Source organism: Aplidium turbinatum, chromosome 12, assembly GCF_918807975.1.
Source record: "Aplidium turbinatum chromosome 12, kaAplTurb1.1, whole genome shotgun sequence".
In the NCBI taxonomy this organism is placed as follows: domain Eukaryota; kingdom Metazoa; phylum Chordata; class Ascidiacea; order Aplousobranchia; family Polyclinidae; genus Aplidium; species Aplidium turbinatum.
The window spans coordinates 20,227,494-20,246,225 of NC_137483.1; the positions used below are offsets into that span (position 1 = coordinate 20,227,494).

The following is an 18,732-nucleotide window of genomic DNA, read 5'->3' on the forward strand; positions in this document are numbered from 1 at the left end:
TTTCATCATCGAATATCTCAAAAACTAGAGCCAATTCGAAAAAACTAAGTACATTTTCGGAATCAGGGGCCCTGAAATACTCTTTAATGACTATCTCTTTTTGTGCCCAAATTTTTTTGTTGGTCTGTGATTATAGATTCACTGACCGCGAAAAGGCTGTAAAATCAACTAAAATGACATTAAAAGCATGCACTATTAGTGACTCTCAGACTTGGAGCAGGGTGAAGATGTTTCACGTGGTAGTTAACAGGGGAAGTGATGTCAAAATCGCGTGGTCAAATTTTGAGAAATCCCATGTTCAAATACTGCTAAACCACTTCAAAATTTACTAATTTTTTGGAAAAATTCAGAATTTCTCTTTCGGTGAACCAGGGTCAAAGGTCAAAACCCAACAAAATTTTTTGGTTTGCAAATAGCAGTTATCAAAATGAAACATTATTCCAAACTGACAAAAATTTTAAAGAACATCAAGGAAAATGAGCCACCCTACTGAGCACTCACTAGTACAGCGAGCTGTTGCGATTCGCTAATCACAACAGTATAGCTTCCACGCTAGCCATTTAGATCAGTGTTTCTCAACCTTTTTTGGCCCAACGCCCCCTTCATGAACTGGCAAAATTTTACCGTCCCCCAAAAAAAAACGATTAATTACGAAAAGCGAATATAAAACAATAAATACTAAGTTATTAATTAAACAAAAAATGGTCAATGCCAAGCAAAAAGCCAAGCAAAGCGATAAAATTACATCAAATAGGTAGGCTAGTTACCAGTCTCTAAAACCCTTACAGCCTGTTTTACCCTAAAAGGGGGATCATCAGAAGATTTTTATTCAAATAGAATTCTATGTTTATTAGAATGTAGAAAAAACCAAAAAAAAGAAAAAACTGGCTCGGTGGCTTAGTGGTTAGTGCGCCCGCCTCTGAAGCGGTAGGCATGGGTTCGATACCTTGTCGGGTCATACCAAAGACTTTTTAAAAATGGCACTGAATCTAATTTCTGCTTGGCACTGAGTAATGGAGTGGATTCGGGTAATAATGTACTCAGTTGCGCCTATATACGGCTGCTGAGGAGCAACGCATTCTGCGATGGATACAGCGCTATATAAAAACTAACATTATTATTATTAAAAAAACGATGCAAAATTATACATTTTTGCTGCCTGGGTATAGTTTTGGCCTGGCAAAAGTTTTTCAACCAAACGACAAGCGCCCTTAGGTTCCACATTACTTGTCGAATAGTTTTTGTACGACTACACAAATCACTTGGTTTTCATTTTACATCTTATTATGATAGCCTATTTGGAAAGTTTGTGCAAACACTTTATTAATTTTTCAGAAACCCCAATTATGATGTAATGTTTCTTCCCTTATACCCCAGTCCTCAATTATGGTGGCATTACTAAAACCTACTATTATGACACAACAATGAGGTTGAGATTGGATTCTTGAATCTTTAATAAAATATGCCAATTGAAAGCTTTTTTTAATAGTTTTATGCAAATAAAGTAAAACTTAGCATTTGATATAATTCCTTGCAAATACCAAAATTGCTTCTTTTTGTAACACCAAAGTATCGGCCAAAATATCGGTATCGGCCTAAAAAAGTGATATTGGTATCGGGATCGGTATCGGCCAAAATATTGGTATCGGTGCATCTCCAGTTGAAGTTCTACTGAATCAAAAGACTTTCGATAGCAATAGAAGTAGTATCTTTAAACGCTAACATACCCAAACACCTAAAATAAAAAAAATTTTGATACCTCAGAAGTGACCAGGTCATTGCTGTAGGTTGTTTTATTTGCTTCATTGAGCTCCATTCTTAAAGCAATTTCCGGTAAAGTTCTCGATAACTTGTTCTCCAACGTTCTTGTTTGCTCATCGGAAGATGATAAGTCATTTGATGATACTTGCTTCAAATACCCTTCGCTGAGTTGGCTGGTGATGTCAAGGATCAATTGAAATGAATTAATAGAAACCTGAAGCAGCAAGTTCAAAAACACTCAAAAACCATTGTTTTCAGCATTGTACCAACTGAAAGAAATGATGGAAATAAAGAAGAATTAAAAACAGTTGCGTAAATATAAATACTGTAATATTAATTTGTAATTTTATGATTATTACTCCATTTAAACTATAAAAACAAAGTCATCAAGTAAGGTACTTTGTTCATCACGAAGTTGTTTTTTGCTATATCTATTTGTCTTAATGTTTTCGTATTGCATCTACCATTTTCAGTTATTGTGTGTCCCAGATAATTAAAGCTTTTGATTTGATTGACCAACATTCCGTCCGTAGCCGGTCGTTTGGTCGACAGTCATTTGGCCGACAGGACGTTTGGTCGACAGACATTTGGTCGACAAGACATTTGGTTGACAATACATTTGGTCGACAATACATTTGGTCGACAATACATTTGGTCGACAGGATATTTGGGTTAGGGTTAGGTTAGAGTTAGGGCTAGGGTTAGAGTTGGAGTTGGGGTTTGGGTTGGGGTTGGGGTTGGGGTTGGAGTTAGGGTTAGAGTTAGAGTTAGAATAGAGTTAGAGTAGAGTTAGAGTTAGAGTTAGAGTTAGAGTTAGATTTAGACTTAGACTTAGGGTTAGGGTTAGTGTTAGGGTTAGGGTTAGGGTTAGAGTTAGGTTAGGGTTAAGTTTAGTTAACTAACCCTAACCCTAAAATGAATCGTTCTAACGTCTTGTCGACCAAATGTCTGTCGATCAAATGTCCTGTCGACCAAATGTCTTGTCGACAAATGTCTGTCGACCAAATGTCTCTCGACCAAATGACTGTCGACCAAATGACCGGGTACCCATTCCGTGAATAGCAATAGTTGAACTTGGTGCATTTTTTTCTTGTAAACATCATAATTTTGGTAAATTTTGTATTAATTTTCATGGCATATTCTTTTCCTATATTTTTTACTTTTTCTATATTTGTTTGAAGAGCTTCTGTTGATTCAGCCAATAAGACCACAACATCTGCATATCGTAGGTTAGATGCGTTCATGCCTCCTACGTTGATATCCTAAAACAGAGGTCCCCAAATGCTTGTTAGCGCGACCCAAAAAACAATCTTTCTAAATCTTCACGACCCAAATGTTTCAGAAGCATATAATTTTGCGCAAAATAGACTACTTTGCAATTTAAAATTAATACAATTCAATTTTTGTCTCCGCTTATAAAGCCCACTTGGACCGGATAATTTTGGGCTTATAAAGCGGCTAGGCCTATTAAAGGGGAGAGACGATTCTCTGCCATTTCTATACCTTCAGTATTGAACTTCAGAATGAGCCAAATTGGGCTCAATAAGCGGGTGGACCTATTTACCGAATGCTTAATAATCGGAGACTACTGTACTACCATTGATTGAAAGGATAAATTTTCTTGTACAAAAGTCTATGAAACTTGGTACATCAAAGAATATAATATGATTGCATTTACGTTTTTGCCGAACAAGTTATATTTATACTAGGCTAAGTTTAAATTGTTTAGCGACCCACAGTGAATGGTCTCGCGACCCAAATTAGGGTCGCGACCCGCTATTTGCGGAGCCTTGTCCTAAAAGATCATATCAGTATACAGTTTGAAGAGACATGGAGATAGTATAAACCCCTGAAGAACTTAAAATTTTATGTAAGTTGCATCAGATAACACCGTTTGAATACAAGCTTTTTGCGCCTAGTGTAGATTAGCAATAGCCAAAGTCGAAGAACTTTTTTATTTATACCTAAATCATCCAAAACACACTGCATCAATTTTTCATGATTACCACCGTCAAAGATCTTTTCATAGTCTATGAAGCATGTATAAACATTTTTATATCTAGCAAAGAGTAAATTAATATGCCTACCTAATAAATTAATCTGTAAAAGCATTCACTTCAATCTAATAATAAAAATAAAGAGGACAAACTATAGATACTAGGCTCTTTATTTTCTTGATCAGATTAACCAGGCGTTTCAACCATTTTGCTCCTAAATATTCACTTCAATGCTTCTATTTTCCAAGTTTTCCGTTGATTGTTCGATAAATCCGACTGCATACTTTACTTCTGTGGCATTAAGCTCCTTTGACTTCGTTGTAATAATCTCAATTTCTGTAGCGGCTTTCGTAAACCCTTTTGTAGTTGTTGCATTTTCTGTAAGCTATACAACAACAGTTAAATTATTATTATTAGTCAATTTACTTACTCAATCATTGTACAGTAAGTAGCTAAAAGTTTTTCTTGGTTTTCAAGGCAAGTTTTCATTTGATTTAGGTGATGTGGGTGCTGCGGATGGTCGAAGCCCGACCGCGTGTCCGCCATAGGCGAATACAATAGCGGGGGGAGGGTCTTCCTCAGAAAAATTAAAATACGTTTGATTTGGTGCATTCTGAGCATATTTTGGCTCTAAATTGTGAAAAAAGTTTAATGTGAAACTTGGCTTATTTAAAGGGATGCTAAAGGAAAAACCTGACCTGGCGATTATTTGTGCTTAACATGCCACTATAAAACGATTTTTAATAAAATTTTGCCCCATTGCGGTCTGATCAGCATTCCGCGCGTGTTTTGTCAAAGCTTTCAAAACGGGAATGGTCATGCGATTGTACAGTCTACGTCACTATCGACGGCAACAGTTCTTACTGCAAGTGATTTAACTGTAGGCCTATGTATTTTCTCATTAACCAGAGTTTCTATGGTTACAATCCGTAGTTTTTATACTTGGAGAATGAAATAATGTTGCGTAGTTCAAGTACTGCATTCAAAGAAATGGCATGCACATGATTTTACGCAACCAACTCTACATAGGCTACTGTGTAAATTCACACTCGTCTGATCACATACAATTCTTGGACAAACAAACTGAGCGATTTTATATAAATTTAACAGGACATTGAATTGCTTTTCATAGTTTAGTGCATTTTTCACTCGGTGCAAACTTAATTATTACTAAAGCCATTTTAATTTAACCTAAAAATATTATTTTTTACTTTATTTTTGCTGAATGGAATTGCTAACTTGGAGACAAATAAGCCGATAGCAAGTCAATTTATTTTGTTTCAACAGCGCCATATAGTAACAAACAAGCAGAGTAGCCTAAATGTGATGATGCATGTCTATCTGGCATGCCTTTCATCCGTGCTGTATCTATCTCATAGAAACGCAAAGCTTGATGTTGCTCATCCATTGCCATACAGTGACAACATGAACACCTGTTGATATAAAATTGGTAATAATTAGGGCGATTATTTTTTTACTTGTCAAAAAAAGTCAAAAATTCGTGAAAATTATAGCGTTAGGTCAAAAATTGTCAAAATTGTTTGCAAATTGCATTGTCGTGGTGTCGTAAAGGTTGCACTGCCAGTGAATTTTTCATATTACACTTTGTAAGCCTACTTTGGCGCAACGGAATGGTGCAACGGATAATGCGTTGGCTTTCCTATTATGCTGCAGGAAAGGCGACCGAGAGAAAGGAACTGGCCACCCTACTTTTCTTAGTGCCAAAGGCTTAGTACAAAGAGAACCTTAACTTCTCATACCCAACACTTGAATCAAGTATGGGACCACCTTTGCCTTTTGAACCTATTTTATTCTGGTGTAACTGGCCCATTGTCTACATATTGTGAATCATAAACCATTAGGTGAAATAATTAGGTTAATATGGTGTGGTGCTCAACACATCTCAAAACGTGCAAAATTTTTGGTAGATCCTATGTAGTTTTGCGGCAGTTTGTACGGCATTTTGTAGAATAATGCGTAATTTAACTACTTGAGTTCTTTATGGTTATAGGCGAATTCTTCGTAAACAATTCTTCGTAAAGCAATTCTTCGTAAGCAATTCTTCGTAAAACAATTGTTCGTAAACAGTTGTTGGTGAAATGAAATCCGTAAAAGAATTTTTCGTAAAGCATTTCTTCGTATACATCAAATCTCCATTGCATGCACGAATAAATGCTTTGAGAAGAATTGTTTTACAAAGAATTAACTTTACGAAGAATTGTTTTACGAAAAATTGCTTACGAAGAATTGCTTTACGAAGAACTGTTTACGAAGAAAACGTCGGACACCGTTCTTCATACGTCAAAATTTGTCAAAAAAAAAGTTTTTTGATGTCAAAAGTTTCAATTTTTAGGCCAACAAATAATTGCCCTAGTAATAATTCATTGCATCCCGGTACGGGAAAATGCAACTTTGTAATATAATTAGTATTAGGCAAGGTAAACTTAAGAGCGTTAAGATTTCATTTTCTTATAATTTCGGCTGCATCTTTAAAGTCGTTTTCAACGTGCTGTAGGTTTAAGGCCTTATAAGCCCATAGGGGGATGCAATGTAAAGCTGAGCACTGTGACGAACAATCGCTCCCTAGATCAAACGTCACATAAAACCGTTAAAGTCTACTTAACCTGGCGTCTTACGTCATGCAATATTGCTAAAAAATGAGCAGATATTTCATCATTCTTTTGTAACACCTGTGAACTATTGCATCATTTTGAATTATAAACCATTGCATCGTCTTGAATAATAAGGTATTGCATCATTCCTTTTTGGAATTGCTTAACAATGAATTGCTTAACAATGCATATGGACTGTTACGTCATAGAGACGGGTTACGTGCATTTGAAATATTGCAATCAAATCTATCATTTTGATTTTGTAGACTGTCGTTGTCAAAGTTGGTCAGATATTAAACAGTTCTGCTTTGGGTAAGAACTAGACGTAATTTGCGTTATTTATCTGGAAATTTGTTTGTGGTGACAATTTTTCGTTGGTGCGTACGAGTTGCGCTCTCTTTTTAACAGCCCCTGTTGCTGTGTTTTCTTGAAATACAATTCGTGAAAGAGTTTTTCAGAAGAGTGTTTCTTTTCGGTCATTGCTAACGGACGAAGGAGTTGGGAATTTTATCCTGCAACTTTCCCACGGAGATATATGGTTTACCGCTGTGACCATAAAAAATAAATAGGCCTAACCATAAAAAATAAATAACGTGTTCTAGTTCCTACCGAAGCAAGAAAAGAAAAAACGAGTTCTAGTTACTACAGAAGAACATCAAACAAGAAAATACAAAACGTTGCGCTTGTGACTGTAAGGAAGCAAGCAAGAAAAAAAGAAAGAAAGTGTGTTTTGTGAGTTTGTACAGAAACACATCAAGAAAGAAAATTAAAGACGTTTCTTTGTTGGTTCTTGGCAAGAAAGAAGATAAGACTATCGATCTGTACTTGAAGATTCAAGTAGACGAATCCAAGCAAGTTGTGTGGAACTTTCAATAGCCTAGATTGGAAGATTCCAGAAGGGGTTGGACTTGATATACCCTTACAACTACGGTACTGTGCATTTAAATTTTTTCTATTTTTTACGGTCATTGCAGTTAAGTTTTTATAACTACTGCCTACTGGTACTGTAATCGTTTTGTGTGTAACTTAATTTTAATTGTTAAGCCCAATATTTAATATGTCTACACTCGGTGTCGACAAGGACTCGAACGCCGTCGACTCGATTGAGTTTAAACCTGGTGCTGTTCTTTGCGAACGGGCAGGCCATTCTGGGGAGTGATCAAGTAATGATGAGGCTAAGTTAGTCAGGGAGGCCCGGTATTTTAGAAAGGATATTTTGACTCAAATTGGGAAACATTCTGTAGCCCTAGGTTCTTTGGGTGATAAGCGGGAATTGTTAATTTTTAGATCCAATTTCTCTACTTTGGAAGAGGAATTACGGCATTTGCAATTTACTATTGGGTAAAACTTTTAACTCTGAAAATTTGGCAGAACTTCGTGATAGGGTACATCCCAAATTTAACTCGTTAAAAAATAACTTTAAAAAAAAGAAAAAAAGTGAGTACTCAGATATGTTGGATCATAGCCGTACGAGCCAGGGGGGCAGGGGGGGCAGCCGCCCCCCCTGTGGTTTCAAAACGTCGCGAATTCGGGCAAAATCTTGCAATTATTAGGGCAAAAATTGCTATATGAAAAGCTACAACATTGCATGAATTAAGAAAAACTATAAATTAATATCTTTTACCTATCAAACTAAGTACAGCCTCTTATTTGCACAAGAAATGTGCCGCAAAATCTTCATTTGGCCACACAATATTGACGTATTGTATTGCATGGTGATCAAACTGTAGTACGAAATGCATTTAACCAACAGCATCATGCCAATTTGGGCAGCCACCAAAATATGTCTCTAACACTTTTGTGAAACTGCCCAAATCAAAACGCAAAATTTGGTATATATATTAATTTTCACAAATGCATCGTGTTGATTTGGGCAGCTCAAAACATGAAATTATTTGATAAAACTGATTAGTCTGTTTATGCAACTGGCCAAATTAGCGTGAGGCAGTTTCCCCAAAATGAACAAATTCATTAATTTAAGGCAGTGGCTTTTTCGTGAACAACCACAGTAATGTAGGTTATATATGATATCGGTCATATAGTGTTTCAGATTGAAAGACTGGAGCCGGTTAAATAGTGTTTCAGATTAAAAGACCAGAGCTGGTAAAATGTTTTGCCTCCTTCACAGTTTTCTGCACCGCTAGGTTTTGATCGCCCAGCTACACGTAATTTGGGTGGTTGTGAGAGGCATGTCGCGTCTCCTGAATTTAACGTGCGTGAGGATCGTGATCGGGCTGTTCATGTGACTGAGCCCCCTCAGCCCTTTAAGGAATATAGTTTGTCTTCTCCCGCTAAATCGAGTTCACAACAACAGGATTGCTTTTTTGAATACCAAAACAGTAGGACGTTTTTCGATAAGGCGGCCTTGATTGGTTACGATGGTAATAATATGCCATTTATCTTCTGTAAACATCGTGTTACGGCCTTGATGGCAGCTTCGCCCTTTAAAGGAACTCGTTTGACTTTGTTACAAGCAGCTTGTGTTAGAACAGCTGCGCAAACGATTGCTAATTTGGTTTCCGACACCTCTGGCTTGTCAGAGGAAGACAGGATAGAAATGTCGTTAGCTCGCTTGTCCCAGCGTTTTCGAGTTCGTGGAGGTCTTTTTGCCGAACCGGACATTAGGAAGTACCGCTATGGTAACAAATTGACTTCGATCTCTTCTAGTGATTTGAAAGAGTTTAAAGATGAATTGTCGCAGTGTCTGCTTTACGCGCAAGCTTATAGTCAGCGTGATAAATTAGTCGGACCTTTTGTTTTGGATTTGGCTAAGCCACTTCCGTATGACGATAAGCAGCGTTATCTTTAATTTTTAGGTGATCGGTTTGGGAGCACTGCTAATGAGCCTACCTTTCAAAGTTTGTTCGATTTTGTTGTACAGGAGAAAACGCACAAGTTGTCTGATTTTAGCATTATGCTTATGGGCGATTCTGGTGAGTTGCAGCATTTTAAAAAATTTGGCAAAGGAAAATTGCCTTCATGTCCGGTTGGGCAGACGTCCGTAAAACCTCATGATAATATGATGTTAGGGAATTCGCAGTACTCGACTGCTGTTGGCGCACCTCGCGGTGGTGAGGCTAAGCGTAGAGACCTTCCGGCATGTATTTATTGTTCGTCACGTGCTCAAGTGGAATATTATTTTTTGTCTAATTGTAAAGATTTTTTCCGCTTGACACCTAAAGATCGGAGAGATGTTATTGTGAAAGCTGGCAAATGTTTGAATTGTTTGCGCCAGCATATAGTTAGAGATTGTGATCATGCAAACAACTGTCGTAAGTGAGGGCCTAACAACGATAGGAAATACTTTTTTCTCTTGCATGATTTTTATTTGACGCCACGTGATTTTCTGGATTCGGTTGGCAAAGATGATGCTTGTTACAAGCATCTTGTACCAGAGTTCCTGTGCGAAATGTTAAGATTGGAAATGTTAAAGCAGCCTTTACTGCTGCTTTAACACTCGTGTTTTGAATCCAATGACGGGTAAATCGAAATTAGTGTATTGTCAGCATGATCCTGGTTCGCAGTTGACGTTTGTTTCAAATGATTTGGTGTACGAACTTGGCCTTAAACCGTACAATAAAGCGTCGTTTTAAAGGGATACCCTGGCTGGTCAGAAAGCTACTTGTGCTGACCTTGTTAAACTCAACATCAAGTCGTTAGAAACGGATGAACTGTTTTGTGATGTATCCTCGGTGGTGAACCCAGCTTGGGCTGACGATATTAAAACTTTAACGCATAAGCAGGATTTAAGTGGTTTCCGTCACTTTCATGACGTGAATATGTTTCATTTGAGTGAATGTAGTACGGTAGATCAGTGGTTCTCAAACAAGGGTCCGCGGTCCTTTTGGGGTCCGCTAGACAATTTTCTAAGACCGCGAAGCACCTTCCAAAAAAATTAATACAATCCCGAAGAAAAAATTGTTGTGGAAAGTAAAACTTTTCAGGTAACTTATTTTCCAAACCAAACTTAAAAGATATATTTTAGTAAGCTGGCTTGGCATCTCTCCACACAGTTTTTTAAGCCTGGCCTTTCGTTTGATTGCGACAGCCTTTGTTTTGTTTCTATCGCCTTTTAAACATCAAGGAGTGCATAGTGGAGTCGTACTCCTACAACACTCGGTGTTTACCTGATCAAGAACAGAATTACGAAATATACCGTACGTGACTTAAAAGGAAGTAGGCGAAGTTGACTATGGCTGGTTATTTTTACTGATTTAAGTTTTGAATTGAATGCTTTTCCGAACTTTTAGCTTTTTTAGCCTTAGTCAAAGTAGCTTAAAATTAAGAACTTTTTAACTTTACTAATTGAATTTTTAACTTAAATTTGAGTATCGTACAAAAAGTGAAAATAGCTCAGCCTCATGAAAAGTTAAGACCCAACGATTCCTATGTTCAATTTAGTTTCACTGTGATACATTCTGGAGAAAAAAAGCCGCAGTGCGTGCTATGCTGTAAAGTTTAAGCAAGTTCTGCTCTGAAACCTAGCAAGCTGAAAAGACATTTGGTGACACATCATCCATTATCAAAACAAAGATGAAGATTTTTTTAAACGGCAAGCTGATAGTTCAGTTAGGTCAAGATTTGATAGCACTGTGGTGATCAATGGAAGGAAAATACTGCAAGGTTAAGGGCCTCCTAGGAAGTTGCAAGAAAAATAGCTATCGCTAAGAAGCCTCACACCATCGGAGAACAACTTATCTTGCCTTGCTGCCAAGTTGCTGTATCAAACATTTTGGGAAAATGTGAAGTTCAAAAGCTGAAGCAAGTGTCTCTGTCAAGCGACACTGAAAGTAGGAGAATATCTGAGCTATCAGAAAACGTTTTGTAGCAGGTGGTGTCAAAGTTACAAAAGTCGATGTCACATTGATACCTAGCTCAAAACATATTAGATGTAATTCATAATATCAAGATCATCTTGAACCAAACGGAACCTAACATACTGTAGAACTGATAACACCCAAGCAGGTGCACCCATTTTATTGACGTGTGCATTTTTAATTGCATGGAGATAACAAATAAATAATTATTTACCTTATTTGCGCTAATTTGTTTAAGTTTTGGAAGACCGTGAGTCGTTGAAAAAATTGCAAGGGGACCGTTCAACAAATTTTTGGAAAAAGTTTGAACCACTGCCCTAGATGTACTGATTGGTAACGACAACGCTTATTTGATGTGGGCTAAAGAAGAGCGTCTTGGTGAGAGTCGTAGTGAACTACATGCTTTACTCACTCCGCTCGGTTGGTGGGTTTTTGGTGGTAAGTTACCCTTAGACGAAAGCGTTGCTAACGTGTGCAGAGTGCAGACGTCTTCAGAGTCGGATTTCATCTCTAGGTTTCAGCGTAAAATTGAGTCTCGTGATATGGAAATAGCAGACCTGAATAAAGTCATTAAGGATTTAATATTGCAAAATGAAACCTGTGAATTGTCTTACAATGACAATTTGTCTAGGGAACTTGTTGAACCGAATTATTGAGTTGAAAGATGGTCGATTTGAGATACCTGTACCGTTAAAGGAAGATATTGATCTACCTAACAATTATGTATTGGCGTCGGATAAAGCTGCTGAAGGATAGAGCTGGATGAAGCTGCTGCTGAAGAAAGAAGGCTTTAAAACAACCTGAACTTCGTGATTTTATTACCGACACAATGAGAGATCTCAAATCTAATGGTTATTTTGAGCGTGCTGGTGAAGCAGAAAATGTAAAAGGATTTGAGTGGTATATACCATACTTTGTGACGTCACAATTAAAAAAGCGCATTATTTACAATGGCAAGTCTAAATTGATGGCAAGTTTGAATTTCGAGGAACTTGTGTTAATGATGTAATGTTTTCCGGTCCTGACTTGTTAAGCCCTCTGGTAGATGTCTTTGGCTAGATTTCGGCTTGGTAGATTTGGTCTCATTGCCGATGTGACTAAATGCCTTTTTCACATTTTGGACACTTCAATACGCAAGCCTAATTTTATTGAACTGCTTACATACACAGGCAGATCGTGAACGAACGTCCTTTGGTACCTTTGAATCACTACCCTAGGGATTTCATCGTCATCAAACCTGCTTCACTTTTGACCCAATATTTAGACCCATTTTGTGCTGTTGGGCAACCACATGATCGTGACCAATTAAGAAGGGACTATTGGTTCAATTTGTCACTTTCACAGCAGTTTTGGAGTAAATGGATAGATTTTTACTTGCCAGGGTGTAAAATCTTTAAAAATGGTCGAGAATTTGGAGCCTGGCCAACTTGTAGTGGTGGGTTCTCTCTAAGACATTGGTAAACGTGAGAAGTACCAACTTGGGAGGGTGCATGAGGTGGTCCCACAAATTAGGAAAAGGAAGCCTGTAGTTCGGAGAGCTAATATTGCCGTTTGCAACTATGATGAGAGTATGGGGAAGTGAAACTAGACTACGTGTTGAGGGATATGTCGTGCCTCGCCCAGTAAAGAACACTTAAGAGTTAGGGTTTGAGCCTGGTTCTGTCTGCGGTGGTCGACATTTGTCTGAGCTGAGAACAGTCGATTATTATCGCAATCATTCCTGTACCTACATTGTACCAACTTCATGTATCGTTGTGTATTCTTATTGTTGTTCATTCTTTTCATGTTTTTTGTATTAGCCTTACCGTGAATAATTCAAACAATTTGTGTATCATGTGTTTTTATTCATTGGCTCACGATTGTCGTTAAATTTTTCTTTAGTTATGCCATGTTGGACTGTCATAAATAGGGGCTGCTATGTTACGGACAATATCTGTACAAATCAAACGTCACATAAAACCGTTAACGTCTACTTAACCTGGCGTCTTACGTCATGCAATATTGCTAAAAAATGAGCAGATATTTCATCATTCTTTTGTAACACCTGTGAACTATTGCATCATCTTGAATTATAAACCATTGCATCATCTTGAATAATAAGGTATTGCATCATTCCTGTTTAACACCTATGGAATTGCTTAACAATGCATATGGACTGTTACGTCATAGAGACGGGTTACGTGCATTTGAAATATTGCAGTCAAACCTCTCATTTTGTAGACTGTCGCTGTGAAAGTTGGTTAGATATTAAACATTTCTGCTTTGGGTAACAACTAGACGAAATTTCCGTTATTTATCTGGAAATCTGTTTGTGGTGACAATTTTTCGTTGGCGCGTACGAGTTGCGCTCTCTTTTTACCAGCCCCTGTTGCTGTGTTTTTTTGAAATACAACTCGTGAAAGAGTTTTTCAGAAGAGTGTTCCTTTTCGGTCATCACATACAGACGAAGGATTTGGGAATCCACTTTCCGACGGAGATATATAGTTTACCGCTGTGACCAAGCACTTATCCAGCTGCGGTCGGTGATTTACTTCTTTTGTGTTAAGTTAAGCTAAACAAATGCAGCAAATGATGTCAAATATCTAAATTTGCTTACCAATCAGTGTTTCCCACTCGATCCGCCTGCTGAGAAACGTCAGCCACATCAGCAAGGTGGTTGGTCGGTTTTGAATCTTTATCCTCGGACTGACAAAGCCTTGATTGGTTATTCCTGGTAGTTTCGCATACTTGTAGACTAGTGGCTCTTGACGCAGGGCCGGTTACCGAGATTGGCAGAGTGAATTTTTCCGATTGAAGTGTTGTTGCCTGGGAATTAATTCATTCACTAGGTGCCGCTGAATGGAGAGCAGTCCTTAACGAGCATTGCTCAAGCGCACACCCCTAGAGTCGAACTTGCGCCAGGTAATCTTGAGCTGGACGAGTATCCACTGAGCTAACGGGTGAAGCTGATTGATTTCTGTCTCTGTGTACTAAAGCTCAAAAAGATAGGGTTCAGGTTCTACCACAATTTCTTCTTCTTCATCACTTACTTTTTCAACCACTGTACTATCTTCCTCTTCGTATTGGAAATTAACGTCAAAGTCAGACATTCTCCAATATGACATTCTCCAATCTAATTTATAGTAACTTACAGCACCTAAAAATATAATAATTGACAACCATATGAACCACGCATACAATAACGATGTTTTAAGTTGAATTTCTTGAAACGGTAGCTTTGCTTTAGGAGCTATTTCATTTGCCGTACATGGTAGTATGCTAGATATTGGTAAGCCCCAGGCCAGTAGTTCTTAACCTGCATAATTCCTGCAGCCTTAGTTAACTGCTGATTTGTTCTTGCACCCCCCTAAGACGACAAGCACTATTAGGTTAATAGCCTTGTTGTAAATCAGGCTCTGGGGCACAGGTTATCAAAACCTACGATAATACTGCAATTATAACTAAATATGATAAACTATTTATAAAATCAACAATAGCCTACTTCATTAACTTGGCGTCTTCTATAAGCTGGTCGTCAGGAAGAAGTCGAATGTGATCCTTGAGCTGTTGCACTAGTTCCTGGTGGTGAAGGAAAGATTGATGGACATGCACCGGGTTTCAAGTCAAGTCTTTTGGCACATCCCATTTTGAAGAAGAAAATTTTTGAAGTCTGCTTCTTTAAAATGTAGACTACAAATTCTATTGTGTGGTTGTGGCCCATTCTATTGACTTGTGGTGTTGACAAATGTATTCCATTTCCTTTTTTGAGGACTTACTTTTGGAAACCGAAACAGACCAACTTTATGCAATGCTTTCGTTTTACAGCCAAACACAACACAATAGTCAGGCATAGTATATGCTATGATGCAATTGTGTTTCTACAATAATCAGACTATGATGCAATATGGATTTTAAGACATTTAGTTTTTAGCAATGCTACTACATTTATACTGTACAACCGTACCTCACCTTTCTCGTAACATTGCTACTATTGCTCAACGAAATATCCTAGAAACTTAAAAAACGTGTAAAACTATCTGTTCCAGACAATTGTTCACCAAAACAAAGGTCATATAAAAACCGTTCAGGTCTACTGAATCTTAGCGTATTACGTCATGGAAATTGCTAGAAAATATCCAAATATTGCACCATCGTTCGTAAGACTTGATGAAACATTACATCATCACCTTTGAACACCTGTTTGAATTGTTTGACAATGTTTCACTATTACGTCACAGTAACTGTTTACGTGAGTTTGAGATATTGAAATTTATTCTTTCATTCTTAAAATTGTTACTTGGAAGTTGGTCGCATATTTAACTGTTTTGCTTAGTGCTTTTCAGCTGGACGAAAGTTCCGTCTTTTATCTAAGTAGTTTGTATCGTAGTGACAAGTTTTTAGTGGCGTACAGTGTTGCGTCCCATTTTTGATAGCCGCGGGCTAATTTTACAGAAATACAATTCTTGAAAAGACGTTTCGGAAGAGTGTTTCTTTTCGGTCATTGCATACAGACGAACGGATCCGAGAATCTTATGTTACAATTTTCCCACGAAGAGATTACGGTTTACCGCTGTGACCATAAATAATAAAAGACGTTACTCTGTCTAGTGTTTGGTACTGAAGCAAAATAATAAAAGACGAAGTTGTCAGTTGGTAGGCTACAGAAGCAAAGAAATAATAAAAGAAGATTTTAATGGGTGGTAGTCTACAGAAGCAAAAGAAAATTAAAGACGTTTCTTCTCAGTTGGTACTGAAGAACTTCAAGCTAAAAATTAAAGGCGTTTTTTTGTTGGTTCTGAAGAAAAAACAACATTGACATTCATTGTCAAGAAAAAAGATTAAGGACGATCGATCTGTGCTTGAAGATTCAAGTGGACGAATCCAAGCAAGTTTTGTGGAACTTTAGGACTTCATATACCCGTACAACTACGGTATTGTGCGTTTAAATTCTTTTTGTATTTTTACGGTCTTTGGAGTTAAGTTTTTTATAACTTAAATTTGTGTGTTTGTGTAACTTAATTTTTTAATTGTTAAATTTAGCCCCAACATTTAATATGTCTACACTCGGTGGCGACAGGGACTCGACCGCCGTCGACTCGACTGAGTTTAAGCCTAATGATGTTCTTTGCGGTCGGGCAGGCCATTCTGGGGAGGGACCCAGTAACGATGAGGCTAAGTCAGTTCGAGAGGCCCGGCATCTTAGAAGGGATATTTTGACTCAAATTGGGGAACTTTCTGTAGCCCTAGGTTCTTTGGGTGATAAGCGGGAATTGTTAATTTTTAGATCTAAGTTATCTACTTTAGAAGAGGAATTACGGCATTTCCATGCTCTTTTGAGTAAAATTTTCAACTCTGCAATTTTGACAGAACTTCGTGATAGTGTAGATCCCGAATTTAACTCGTTAAAAAATAACTTCGAACAAAAAGTAAGTGAGTTCTCAGATATGTTGGATGCTGACATACATCCCGAGGATAGCGCCTCAAATGTAAGCACTAGGATGTCTAGGATTTCGTCTCGGATAGTGGCACAAATTAACCTACAGCTAAGACGAGAGGAGCTCCAGATACAAGCCGAAGCAAGAGCTGCTGAGGCCATGGCGAGAGCTGAGGCCATACGAGCAGAGGCTGCCGCGAGAGCTGAGGCCGAAGCAGCCGCACGAGCAGAGGCTGCCGCGAGAGCTAAATCCGACGCGAGAGCTGCTGAGGCCGTACGAGCAGAGGCTGCCACGAGAGCTGAGGCCGGCGCGAGAGCTGCTGAGGCCGCACGAGCAGAGGCTGCCGCGAGAGCTGACGCCGAAGCGAGAGCTGCTGAGTTCGCACTCAAAGAAGCTCAGTTGAGGGCTGAACAACGTAAAGAAGTAGTTTTAGCTGAATATCATTCAGAGTTGGGCTCCCGGCGTAGTTCTAAGAAGGGCTCTTCTAGCCATTCCAGAAGTGAACATCAATCGCAGTTTAATTTACATAACCTTTTCCAGACGCCTGTTCGTGAACCAGTGCAATCCACACGTTTTCCAGCTGTTTCAGGAGGTCTCGGGGCCACTGCTAAGGGTCTTCCGAAGGCGCCAGAGCCAAGGCCTGCGAATTATAACCGAACTCCTCCCCCAGAGCGTACAGGTCACGGGGCCGCTATCAGAAGTAATGTTTTGCCTCCTTCACAGTTTTCTGCACCGCTAGTTTTTGATCGCCCAGCTACACGTAATTTGGGTGGTTGTGAGAGGCGTAACGCGTCTCCTGATTTTAACGTGTGTGAGGATCGTGATCGGGCTGTGCATGTGACTGAGCCCCCTCAGCCCTTTAAGGGATATAGCTTGTCTTCTCCCGCTAAATCGAGTTCTCAACAACAGGATTGCTTTTTTGAATACCAAAATAGTAGGACATTTTTCGATAAGGCGGCCTTGATTGGTTACGATGGTAATAATATGCCATTTATCTTCTTTAAAAAAAACGTGTTACGGCCTTAATGGCAGCTTCGCCCTTTAAAGGAACTCGTTTGACTTTGTTACAAGCAGCTTGTGTTAGAACAGCTGCGCAAACGATTGCTAATTTGGTTTCCCACACTCCTGGCTTGTCAGAGGAAGACAGGATAGAAATGTCGTTAGCTCGCTTGTCCCAGCGTTTTCGAGTTCGTGGAGGTCTTTTCGCCGAACCGGAAATTAGAAAGTATCGCTATGGTAGCAAATTGACTTCGATCTCTTCCTTGTGATTTGAAAGAGTTAAAAGATGAATTGTCGCAGTGTCTGCTTTACGCGCAAGCTTATAGTCAGCGTAACAAATTGGAAGGACCTTTTGTTTTGGATTTGGCTAAGCCACTCCCGTTTGACGATAAGCAGCTTTATCTTGACTTTTTAGGTGCTCAGTATGGTGGCACTGATGAGCCTACTCTCAGAGTTTGTTTGAATTTGTAGTACAGGAGGAAACGCGCAAGTCGACTGATTTTAGCATTATGCTAATGGGCGATTCTGGTGAGTCGCAGCATTTTAAAAAGTTTGGCAAAGGAAAATTGCCTTCATGTCCGGTTAGGCAGACGTCGGTAAAACCCCATGATAATGTTATTTCAGGGAGTCCGCAGTACTCGACTGTTGTTGGCGCACCGCGCGGTGGTGTGGCCAGTCGTAGTGACCTACCGGCATGTTTTTATTGTTCGTCACGTGGTCAAGTTGAATATCATTTTTTGTCTAATTGTAAAGAATTTTTGCGCTTGACACCTAAAGATCGGAGAGATGTCATTGTGAAAGCTGGCAAATGCTTGAATAGTGTGCGCCAGCATATGGTTAGGGATTGCGTTCATGCAAACAACTGTGGTAAGTGTGGCCCTAACAACGATAGGAAACACTATTTTCTTCTGCATGATTTTTATGTGACGTCACGTGATTCTCTGGATTCGATTGACAAAGATGATGCTGGTGCCAGAGTTCCTGTGCGTAATGTTAAGATTAGAAATGTTACAGCAGCTTTTAACCGCGTTACTGCTGCTCGTGTTTTGAATCCAATGACTGGCAAATCGAAGTTGGTGTATTGTCAGCATGATCCTGGTTCGCAGTTGACTTTTGTTTCGAGTGATTTGGT

The 18,732-nt window shown here is 38.8% G+C and overlaps 1 protein-coding gene and 1 long non-coding RNA gene across 2 annotated transcripts in view; both read right to left on the reverse strand.

The window, feature by feature from the left end:
* The window catches only part of LOC145781229 (adhesion G-protein coupled receptor G7-like), a 42,796-nt gene extending 40,479 nt beyond the window's left edge, over positions 1-2,317 (reverse strand). Inside the window, exons 1-2 of the mRNA XM_082593006.1 lie at positions 2,282-2,317; positions 1,760-1,975 (exon numbers count right to left, since the gene is read on the reverse strand). Coding sequence (XP_082449132.1) covers positions 1,760-1,975; positions 2,282-2,317 — 252 coding nt within the window. The remainder of the gene's footprint in view (positions 1-1,759; positions 1,976-2,281) is intronic.
* Positions 1-18,732, reverse strand: part of LOC145781412 (uncharacterized) — a 73,828-nt gene that overhangs the window by 43,098 nt on the left and 11,998 nt on the right. The window lies entirely within an intron of this gene.